Source organism: Bombina bombina, chromosome 6, assembly GCF_027579735.1.
Source record: "Bombina bombina isolate aBomBom1 chromosome 6, aBomBom1.pri, whole genome shotgun sequence".
NCBI lineage: Eukaryota > Metazoa > Chordata > Amphibia > Anura > Bombinatoridae > Bombina > Bombina bombina.
Genome location: NC_069504.1, coordinates 941802785 through 941815218, shown reverse-complemented (window position 1 = coordinate 941815218; position 12434 = coordinate 941802785). Strand labels below are relative to the sequence as shown.

The following is a 12434-nucleotide window of genomic DNA, read 5'->3' as shown; positions in this document are numbered from 1 at the left end:
AGAGAGAGAGACAGCGAGAGAGAGAGAGACAGCGAGAGAGAGAGAGACAGCGAGAGAGAGAGAGACAGCGAGAGAGAGAGAGACAGCGAGAGAGAGAGAGACAGCGAGAGAGAGAGAGACAGCGAGAGAGAGAGAGACAGCGAGAGAGAGAGAGACAGCGAGAGAGAGAGAGACAGCGAGAGAGAGAGAGACAGCGAGAGAGAGAGAGACAGCGAGAGAGAGAGAGACAGCGAGAGAGAGAGAGACAGCGAGAGAGAGACAGCGAGAGAGAGACAGCGAGAGAGACAGCGAGAGAGACAGCGAGAGAGACACAGCGACAGCGAGAGAGACACAGCGAGTAAGAGAGAGAGAGAGAGACAGCGAGAGACACAGTAAGTGGGAAAAAAAGTCTGAGAGAGAGGGGCAGTGACAGGGAGAGAGAGTGACAGCAAGAGAAAAAGCCTGAGAAAGAGTGCCAGCAAGCAAGACACCAAGTGTGACAGGGAGAGAAAGTGATAGCAAAAGAGAGAAAAAACGTGAGAGAGAGTGACCACAAAAGAAGGCGTAAGAGAAAGTGACAGCAAAAGAGGAGAAAAAGACAGAGTGTAACAGCGAGTGTTATAGCATGAGAGAGGGAAAGTGACAGCAAGAGAGAGAGGGTGCAAAAGAGAAAAAGCATGAGAAAAAAAAAGACAGAGAAGTGAGAAAGTGTGACAGGGAGAAAGACAGCAAGAGACAGAGTAAAAGTGAGGGATAAAGGGTGAGTGACAGACAGCGAGAGAGTGACAGAGTCCGTGAGAGATAGACAGAGCAAAAAAAAAAGCACAATAGTGACAGCGAGACTGAGAGGGAGAGACGAGAGAGAATGATAGTGTGACAGCAAAAGAGAGAAAGTGACAGTGTGACAGAGATACACAGACAGAAAGAGACAGCGACAGACAGAAAAAAAGAGAGTAAGAGAGACAGTGATAAAGTAACAGAGAGAGAGAGACAGCGAGATAGACAGTAACAGCGAAAGTGACAGCAAAAGTGAGAAAGCAAGAGAGTGACGGAGTGAGAGGCAGCGTGAGTAAGAGACAGAAAAATGACAGAAAGAGTGACAGAGAAAGTGAGATGAAAAAAAAAAAGTGACAGAGACAGGGAAAATGTGAACGTATGAAGAGGGACAAAGATAGCGAGAAAAGTGACAGAGGGAGAAGCAGACAGACACACAGACAGGTGCATGGTGTGTCTCTGACTCAGAGAAAAAGGTACATACACAAGGAGAGAGAATAATGCCCATTCATACTACTAGCACAGCATACTATCTATCAATAACTCTTCCCCCTTCAGTCATACACAGAACAGCTATTACCCCCTTCCCTTCCATAATCCTTTGGTGTGAATCATAGTGTAGTGAGTAACATTACCAGTACATAAAAAGGTAGTTAAGGAAATTAACTCTTTCCTGTTCTTGTGAATTATTTTCCATTTTAAATGCAAGTTTAAAATATACAGCTTAACAATTCTAGCTAAATTTCACTAATTATGTAATGACTGATACCCCCCAAACATACAAAAAACAATGTGTGTATAATTAGCAAGTTCAGTTTTACTTATCTAGGGGATTCCCTTTGCTCATCTGCAGTCCCAGATAACAGCTTATCACCTACAAAATAAATAATAAAAAATGAATAAAAACAAATGTTGGGCTCTATGTGTAATATTTTCCCACACCCAGTTCTTCATGTTTCTAGCACAAATCCAATGCACAGATGAGGTTCCCAGTATTCAGAGTTGGAAAAAAAAAAGTCAATCTACAAATCTCTGTCTGGCTGTTATAAAGCAGCCTCTAATCAGCATCTCAGCTTCATGAAAAAACATATTCTTTGTCACATTAGTGTTTCTTCCATATCCAGCATAAGCCCAGACAACTCCTGGCCAAGCACACAGCTGCAGAAGTAAAACAGAAATGCCCTATTGAATTTGATTTGAGTCTCCCCCACTTCTGCTTCCTCAACTCTATACCATGTGATCACTGCAGTCACGTGACTGCTGTGATGTCAGAGGTTCCTTTAGAGGGATGGAATCTAGCTGCTACCGTTCTGACATGGAAGGTCGAGAGAAACAGTTCAAGATTCGATTTATGCCAGGCTGGGTAGAGATAGTGCAGGTGGGTGATTATCAATCACGTATCTGCAGCCTGTTGTGCTTTCTGTCCCTGTATATTTCTCATTCTGGATAGTGCATACATCTTGGCTCACAGGGCATAAATATACTAGTCTGTGATTGGCTGATGTCTGTCACATGATACAGGGACAGGAAAATGGGAACAATTAGCTTGTCTGAAAAAAATTTCGACAGCTTATTTGAAATTCAAAGTAAGTGTTAAATCGTTGTCTTTTTATTATGCATGTGTTAATCATGCAATTCTACTGCATTGAGTGGTCATTTAACATATGGCCACAATCCTTCAATTCACCTAAAACCTTTTTTTCTTTGAAAATGTATTATCCCCATTACTAGACAGTTACAAGTTGCTGCCTTAAAGCGTGTTCACAGCCATTAAATATTTCTTGAAAGTAACACATGCCCTATACAGAGTTAGGGTTGCTACCCGTCCCTTAAAATACAGAACACTTATAAGTTACACATGATGCAGGGTGTGCAGGAACATGAATAGTGCTGTCAAGAAACATCATACATGTTCCTCCCTGCACACCCTGCAGCATGTGTAACTCATAAGTGTCCAGGAAAACATGACTGAGGTGGCAACCCGAATCTTGAGGTATAGGCTCTTAAAGGGACAGTCTACACCAAAATGGTTAATGTTTTAAAAGATAGATAATGCCTTACTACCCATTCCCCAGCTTTGCACAACCAACATTGTTATATGAATATACTTTATAACATTTAAACCTCTTAATGTCTGCCTGTTTCTAAGTCACTATAGACAGCCTCTTATCACATGCTTTATTAGCTTTTCACAACAGGAGACTGCTAGTTCATGTGTGTCATATAGATACCATTATGCTCTCTCCCGTGGAGTTGTGCAGGAAACATTAATTGGCTAAAATGCAAGTCAATAGATAGTATATAAATAAATAGCCCTTAGATAAGGGGGCAGTCTGCAGAGGGTTAGATACAAGGCAATTACAGAGGTAAAAAGTATATTAATATAACCATGCTGGCTGTGCAAAACTGGGGAATGTGTAATAAATGGATTATCTATCTTTTTAAACAATAACAATTTTGAAATAGACTGTCCCTTTTAACTGTAAATTATTGTAGTGTTATTTATGGTTTATGGGTTACAAGTGTTTTATATTATGTGTTTAGTGCTATAATGGTGTAACTCAGCAAGTCAGTGTCAGTGAGTGGTGCACTGCCTACTAAGTGTGCACATTACTTGTACAATGCCATGCTGTTAGGCTGTCACTAATGTTTTGGATATCCATGCCCTTGGTTTGTGTGATGTGAATGCTCCTGGTTTTACTAACTATAATTGGAGTCTGAGTGCAGTTGCTGATGTTTTAAGCAGTCACTACAGATATTTGGGGTTTGCATTATTTTGGGGAGGCTGTCATTACAATAAAGCTCTATCTATCTATCTATCTATCTATCTATCTATCTATCTATCTATCTATCTATCTATCTATCTATCAACTCTGTTAAACACTGTACAAAACACTGTGCAAAACTGTTGTTTAAAAATGATTTATCATTTAGTTAGCAACATTTTTTTAAATATTTTGCAGTCCAGTGATATACCTCTTGAAAAATGTTATTTAGTGTTATTGTCTGATATCTTTTGCTGTGGCCAGTTACGCTAAGAAGATATAAATGAGATCATTTAGGATTCAGAATCCTTCAGGACACACTCCATTTGGCGATAGCAGAAAAAAAACAAACATCCGTTTTCGCAATTACTTTACATGAAAAGAAAGTAATAAACTACAGTTCAATATTTTATATTTGGGCTAGATTACAAGTGGGGCACTAACTGTTGCACCCAATCGATAAAGAGTTTTTTCGCGGCTCTTTGCAAACATTGGAAGTAGCGCATCTATTTTAAAAGTAAACTCTTTCGCTTGAGCGCAATTTAATTTAACGCGCATCGGAATATATCCACTTCAGAGCTCTGGTCAACTGTTATGTAAGTCAAAAAAGTTGCAGAAAACACATCAAAATTACATTTAAAAGTTCAGTGACACTCATAATAACACTGTATAATAAAAATCATTAAAATAAAATTGCATTCAAGTTATAAGGGCTCAAAGATATGAGGTCTCAGGTGTTAGAAAAAGGCAGAGATTTAACATAGAGATACAAACATATACATGTCTAAATATGTAGGTAGATGTGTTTATATATGTATTTACAGACATATATACACATATAAACACAGAAAAACACGTGTGTGTATATATATATATATGTGTGTGTTTGTGTGTGTGTATATATATATATATATATATATATATATATATATATATATATATATATATATATATATATACAGTATATATATAAATAAATAAAAGTGCATTGCAGTCAATTAGCTAAAAAACATGTAAAATCCTTTTTATACTATGTTTATATTTAATAAAGTGTTTATATACTGTAAATATTTCACATTCCAATGTTCTTTACATAGGGGAATATGTTCTATGTATTTTTAAATATTTATATATAAATATATATATATATATATATATATATATATCTACCAAATATGAAATATGAAATAATAAATAGAATATATTCTTCTATGTAAAGAACATTGGAATATGAAATATTTAATATAGTGCACTTGAGAAAACTCGATCAATTTGGTTGCAAATAAGGGTGTTAGTTTTTCCCCCCACTTTTCAAGCTCCTTTGAAGTCTGTGGGGGAATACATTAAAGCGGTCATGATATTTGAAGTTCGGCTTTTTGCGCACGTCGAGTAGGGCTTGTGCGGAAACGTTTTACTTTCAACTTGTAATACACATGCTACCTGACGCGCGCAAAACATACTTCTAGTGAATTTAACACGTGAGCAGGAGTGATAAATAGCGCTCCACTTGTAATTTAGTTCTTTATTGTGAGTATTTGACAATTTTAATCATTACTAGTATAGTCTCAGAAATAAACAATAGTAGTATTTAGCACCTCTTAAATTCTTGTTTGTGTGTAAGTCACTGAGAAGTATATAGTCCTTAAAGGGACATAAAACCCCAATGTTTTCTTTCATGATTCAGAAAGAGAATGCCATTTTAAACAACTTTCGAATTGACTTCTATTTTTTAATTTGCTTCCTTCTATTGTTATCCTTTGCTGAAAGGTTTATCTAGGCAAGCTCAGGAGCAGAAGATAACCTAGGTTCTAGCTGTTGATTGTTGGCTGTATATATATATATATATATATATATATATCGATTGTGATTGGCTCACCCATGTGTTGAGTTAGAAACCATTAGTGCATTGCTGCTCCTTCAACAAATGATACCAAGAAAATGAAACCAATTAGATAATAGAAGTAAATTAGAAAGTGGTTTAAAATTGTATTCTCTATCTGAATCATGAAAGAAAAAAATTGGGTTTCATGTGCCTTTAATCATGCTTTAAACTTGAGTACTTTACACAGTTAAATCGATTTATTTTTCCAATCAGATTACTTCCATTTAAAGGGATACTGTACCCAAAAAAATTATTTTGTATTTCAGAAAGAGCATGCAATTTTAAGCAACTTTCTAATTTACTCCTATTATCAATTTTTCTTCGTTCTCTTGCTATCATTATTTGAAAAAGAAGGCAGCTAAGCTTTTTTTTGATTTCAGTACTCTTTTCAGCACTATTTTATTGGTGGATGAATTTATCCACCAATCAGCAAGAACAACCCAGGTTGTTCACCAAAAATGGGCCGGCATCTAAACTTACATTCTTGCATTTCAAATAAAGATACCAAGAGAAAGAAGAAAATTTGATAATAGAAATAAATTAGAAAGTTGCTTAAAATTTCATGCTCAATCCGAATCACGACAGAATTTTTTTGGGTACAGTGTCCCTTTAACTTGGGACTTGAAAGGGACGGTCTAGTTAAAATTAAACTTTCATGATTCAGATAGGGCATGCAATTTTAAACAACTATCATATTTACTTTTGTTATCAGATATCCATTTTTTTTAAAGATAAAACTAGGTAGGCTTTTATGCTAACTTCTAGGCCATTGAAGGCACCTCATCTCAGTGCATTTTGACAGTTAGCTAGCACTAGTTCATGTATGCCATATAGATATTGTTGTGCTCACTCCTGTGGAATTATTTATGTCAGCACTGATTGGCTAAAATGAAAGTCTGTCAGAAGAACTGAGATAAGAGGGCAGTCAGCAGAGGTTTAGATACAAGGTAATCACATAGGTTAAGTGTATTAATATTACAGTGTTAGTAATGCAAAACTGGGGAGTTGATAATAAAGGGATTATCTATCTTTTTTTTTAACTTGAAACATTTTCAAGTAGACTGTCCCTTTAAGTAGTTTACACACTGCTCAGCGCTGACATCTAGTGTTATAAAGAGCTTACTACAACATTAAAACAACTAAACAAATGCAAATCATGGTTGCTAATCAAACCATGGGGGTTTAAGGTATTAAGAAATTTGATCCACCACACTTCCTTCTGTTTCAACCTTAAAGGGCCACTGTAAGTAAATATTTTCTATGCCTGTTACTAACTAACTACCCCAAATACGCTTTTTATCAATAGCATTTCATTAACATATCTCTACCGTATATCAGAAATCTTGTCTGCAAATGTAATTGTTTTCCAAACCCACTCCGTGGGTATCCTTTGCTCTGTACCAATCCGTTTACAATACCTAGGTTTCAAAATGGCACTTTAAAAAGTTTGTGCAACTTAGTCTTCAATAGGTCATATTGCGCATGCGCATTAGAGCCACATTTTAACGCATACGTATTGGGAACGTATAGGTAGATAATGAGATGCAAATAAACACAATTTCATTGGTTTAAAGGATTACTTTCTGTTATAATTTTTAAGCTAAACAACTAACATATTAAAGTTAATAAACATTAATTAAAACCTACTGACCTATATTTTCTCCAAAACGAAGTTAAATAACGTTCTAAAAGTTATATCTTTTATTCGCCGATGATGTCACGTTATCCTGCCCACTATTTTCAGCACTGCGTGTTCAAAATACTTAAACCAATAACTTTGTGTTTAAAGCGCCATTTTGAAACCTAGGTATTGTAAACGGATTGGTACAGAGCAAAGGATACCCAGACATTTTGCAGACAAGATTTCTGATATACCGTAGAGATATGTTAATTAAATGCTATTGATAAAAAGCATATTTGGGGTAGTTGGTTAGTAACAGGCATAGAAAATATTTACTTACAGTGGCCCTTTAAGTATTTTGAACATGCAGTGCCGAAAATAGTGGGCAGGATAACTTGACATCATCGACGAATAAAAGATATATCTTTTATAACGTTATGAAACTTTGTTTTGGAGAAAATATAGGTCAGTAGGTTTTAATTAATGTTTATTAACTTTAATATGTTAGTTGTTTGGCTTAAAAATTATAACAGAAAGTAATCCTTTAATTCTCTTTTCCCCCCTCTCCTAGGTTTAGGTATATAGTGTATGACCAGAAGCAAAGTTGATTAATATAATGTCCCATTTGTACAAAATGGGCAGCGACTGCAAGTGCTTTATCGTTAGAATTTATAGATGTTTTATGTTAAATGAATCTATGTTTTACAGCCCTTATCTTTTCACCAATATAGCAAAGCCCATAGGGGCATTTAAAGGGACATTGTTCACTCGATTTTTCTTTGCATAAATGTTTTGTAGATGATCATCATCCATTTATATTGCCCATACAGGGTTTTTTTTTGTAAAAATGTATAGTTTTGCTTATTTTTAAAAAACATTGACGCCTAACCAAGCCCCAAGGTTTTAGAAGTAGACTGTTGTCTTCCTACTCCACTGCTAAACAGGAACCTTCTAAGTAAGTTTTTAAAAGGTTTTATACTGGATTTTTAGATCAGTATCTGCATATTATTCTTTTTAAGTAGTGTCTATTACATACATTTATATGAAAATTGGTGTATACTGTCCCTTTAAGCAAACAAAGGCATACTCAGTTTACTGGTTAATTTACAGTTATTTTCTTTCATCATTCTATGCACACAACTTTCCATTAGAGGTATTACCCGCTCTCTACGTAGTAGGTAATGGCACTCTGCCTAGCATGCAAGGCTTGTATGAATGAAAAAAACGAACAAACCAATGCCTCCTAAACAGAGGCTTATTTATCAGGAGTAAATTAATATGAATGAAATTCACAAACCGTGATAGCTTTGATAGTAAATTTTTAAAAATGTTTACTAATTTGGAATTCTTTTTTAAATGTAATTTACTATATTGAAATATTATTATTGACACCAACATATTTAAAATAGCAAGGAACCAGTGTGCATCACACGTGCCTCTTTGTGTGCTGGGTTACCTTTCTTATACTTTATAAATTGTAGGTGCTCATATTACTTGTACAAAGATCGCTACTGATGATTAGCATACTGTTTGTGAAGGCAGTTATTACAGATATTTGTGTGTATGAAACCTGTGGAAGATACCACTGCAGATATTTGTGTTTATATTACTGGAACAATGTGTCACTGATATTTGGCATTGTCTATGCTACTGGTGAAATAGTGTCACTGCTATGTGAGTTGCGCCTGGTGCTGGCATACGGTGCCACCATTTATAGCAGTGCTCATGACATTTGTGCAGGGTGTCACTACTGGTATTTGGGGACTTAATTTAATTGGATTATGTCACTACATACAATTTCAGTACTCATTGTTTTGTTCATTACTAATGTACAGTATATATATAAAAGGAGACTCTAAATTTCCTTGTATCCACAACTGAAAAGAGTAGATAGAGCAACTAAAACCACAAACCTCTTGCTTGCTGCAAAAACAACAAACTTACATAAATAAGCCTTCCTTTATAATAAATAAACTGGACCTGCAATTAGCACAACTGTAAACACTAATGCATCACATTGAAAATATCTGTCGATCAGTATTTGTAGCATAACATACTGACTAGGGCTGACTTATCCAATGAACACAGTAACTGCAGTGCCTAAGATCCACAAGCTTTTAGGAGCCCATGAAAATCAGAAGAAAAGAAAGAATTTTTAGTGTTGAAGAAAAGGTTTTTTTTTTAATGTAGCAAGTGCTTCATGGCTTGTGCAAACAGGAACACATCTATATTTAGGCTTGTTCCTGCCTCCTTGAAGGATTATAAAAGTGTGCTGTAACTTAGTTTAGCAAATCTACACATTGATTTAGATGTTTAAAATAAACAAATTCTACTACCTTTTTTTTTTAAACAAAGCTTCCAAAAAAATAAAAAAAAACAATGTTTTATTCTAACTAGTGGTGTTAGACAGAAATGGCTGTCCGACACGCAATGTAACAGTTCAAACAATAATACCTAATTTGCATATTGTAATTTTCCAATCCTGCTCCCCCACCCATGTGCAGTAAAAGCAGTGTGCATGCGCATGCGCACCACAACCCATGAAGACTTTTGCCAGGTCTCTGTAAGGCTATAGATCATACTCCTATATTACGTGATATCACCAGCTTTCAGGGGGAAACGTGCATGAGCGGGACAATATACTTACATAGCACATGTGTTAGTACGTGACCACGGCAGTGAAGTAACGTCAAAGAGAGAAACCAGGTTGCCCACTGTGATTGGCTAATCATGCACCAGTATTGAAGCTTATTGATCTGGTGCTGGTGTATATTGTATCTGTGAAGACTTAATATGTGTTCTATAAGCCACTGCTGACTCCCTGTAGTGTTTGAATACTGGTGCAAGGGCCCTCACAACATATGTGCATATGCCTCTGAAAAACAATAACTTTTCCAAGAAGCATTTTTGCTAATGAAAGTATGCATTAATGCACATTTCAGTTTTGATTTTTCTATCCCTTTAATTCATGATTCAGATAGATCATGCACTTTTAAACAACTTTCCAGTTTACTCCTATTTTCTAGGTTGCTTTGTTCTCTTGGCGACAATGCACTACTAGCTGCTGATTTGCAGATGCACGTATATGCCTCTTGTCATTGGCTTACCTGATGTGTTCAGCTAGCTCCCAGTAGTGCATTACTGCTCCTTCAACAAAGGATACCAAGAGAATAGGACCAATTAGATAATTGAAGTAAAATAGAAAGTTGTATAAAATTGTATGCTCTGTCTGAATCATAAAAGAAATTATTTGGGTTTCATGTCCCTTAAATGCAGCTTTTTTTGCCTTATCAGATAGTTGTCTTTTAAGGCTGACAGATGACTAGGAAAGCCAATATAATTTTTTTTTTTATTTGGTTGCACAAGATCTCTAAGGTACTGTTATGCCTCTAAGACAAAGGACAAATCATTACATGGGAACTGTACCTTGTTCACAGAAGACAAATAATATGATCTGGCATTCTGTTTTTTTTTACTCCGGGCTCCTAATTATATAAAGAATAAGGACATAAATGTAATATGGGTAGGGTTTCACTATGGCGAAGTGTCCTGCTTGCTTATCAAGTACTTTGTGTTAAAATAACTAAATAGGAAATGTATATGACATTAGCATGCTTTTTATATGCATTTTGTATTAAAAGGACAGGAAAGATACAAATAAAGATAATTCACTTTCATAAGCATTTTGCTACTCCATTGATTCAGATAAGAGTGTAAAATTAATACAAAAAAAACCTTTCAGATGTACTACTTTTTGCAGATTTACTTTGTACCCTTTGTTAAAAAGCATGTAGGAAGGTATAGGAGCGTGCACATGACTTGAGCAATATATGGTAGCAGTTTTATAACTGTTATACATTTGCAAGAACAGTAGGTGACAGCAGTGTTTTCTATCATGCACTGCTCTAGAAATGTGCATGCTACCTATCTAGATATCTCTTTAACAAAAATACCACAAGAACAAAGTCAACCAGGTTGTGTATGTGTTACATGTAGAATTATCCAAAATAGTTATTAAAGGGCCAGTAAACCCACCAAATAATGTTATAGCATTCTGCACAGAGTTAGATAACATTACGTTAGCGCCATGTTTCTAAATCAAAGTATGTCATTGATATTTTCCTACAAAAATTTATTATACAGATCGCCGCTCCTGGCTCTACTGAGCGGGTCTGGTTTTTTTCTAAGCGCATCGGGCACGCTGTCTAGTCACAGCCGGCCCGATCGCGCCACTAAAATGAATGTAGCTCACTCTCGCTACCAGGCCAGAGTGGGAGCGAGCTACATTCATTTTAATGGCGTGATCGGGCACGCTGTGACTAGACAGCGTGCCCAATGTCGCTAACCTAATGTTATATAATTCTGCACTATGTGCAGCATCATATAACATTATTTGGTGGGTTTACTGGCTCTTTAAAGATATTTAAAAAGTAATTTTATTATATATCAGAATTTAAAGGGATAGGAAAGTAAACTTGCATGATTTAGATACAGCATGCCATTTTAAGACACTTTTAAATGCACTTCTATTATCAAATTTACTTTGTTCTTTTGGTATCCTTTATTTAAAAAGTATATGTACATATCCTAAACTACTGGAAGCAAGCTGGTGATTGGTGACATGATTTGCCTCTTGTCATTGGCTCACCAGAAGTGTTCAACAAGGCCCCAGTAGTGAATTGCTACTCAGGAAATAACTTTATTATGTGTTTAACCCCTTTGCAGTGGTTATACACTCTCTACCATATCATTTGAACGTTTACATCCCTTTAAAGGGACCTTAAAGACAGAATTAAACTTTCATGGTTCAGATAGAGCAAGCTGTTTTAAGATAGTTTTCAGTTTATTTTATATTTTCAAGCTTACTTTCTCTCAGTATCCTTTGTTCAGGGCTTATGATTACCCATTGGGGGAGTAAATGACAAAACTTACCAGCCGCAAGAAACTATAATCGTCCTTGCGTGTCTGCATGTAGTGTGTACATCTTAGTACAAAGATCAGAGTAAAGAGTGTTAATACAATCTCGCAAAGCATTGTTAGTAAGTTGGGAAAATATCTAATGCAAAACTGAGCAGCATTTTTTTAAAATCATCTATTATTGAGCTCACAAAAATATAGTGCAGCTGCCTAGTGCCGTACTGAGACCAAAAATAGGCCCAGGAAATTTAAAGGGATACTGAACCCAATTTTTTTATTTCATGATTCAGATAGAGCATGCAATTTTAAGCAACTTTCTAATTTACCCGTTATGAATTTTTCTTCATTCTCTTGCTATCTTTATTTGAAAAAGCAGGAATGTAAGCTTACGAGCCGGCCCATCTTTGGTTCAGAACCTGGGTACAGCTTGCTGATTGGTGACTAAATGTACCTACCCAATCAGCAAGCACTATCCAAGGTGCTGAACTAAAAATGG

The 12434-nt window shown here is 35.8% G+C and overlaps 1 protein-coding gene across 3 annotated transcripts in view; it reads left to right on the top strand.

The window, feature by feature from the left end:
* MAT2B (methionine adenosyltransferase 2B) overlaps window positions 1–12434 on the top strand; it is a 131468-nt gene that overhangs the window by 49775 nt on the left and 69259 nt on the right. Inside the window, exon 1 of one of the 3 annotated variants that reach the window (XM_053718575.1) lies at window positions 398–2131. The exons of the other annotated variants lie outside the window; for them this stretch is intronic. Within the exon in view, the coding sequence (XP_053574550.1) occupies window positions 2042–2131 (90 nt within the window). The 5' untranslated portion in view covers window positions 398–2041. Of the gene's footprint in view, window positions 1–397; window positions 2132–12434 lie in introns of those variants that run through there. 3 annotated transcript variants of the gene reach the window in all.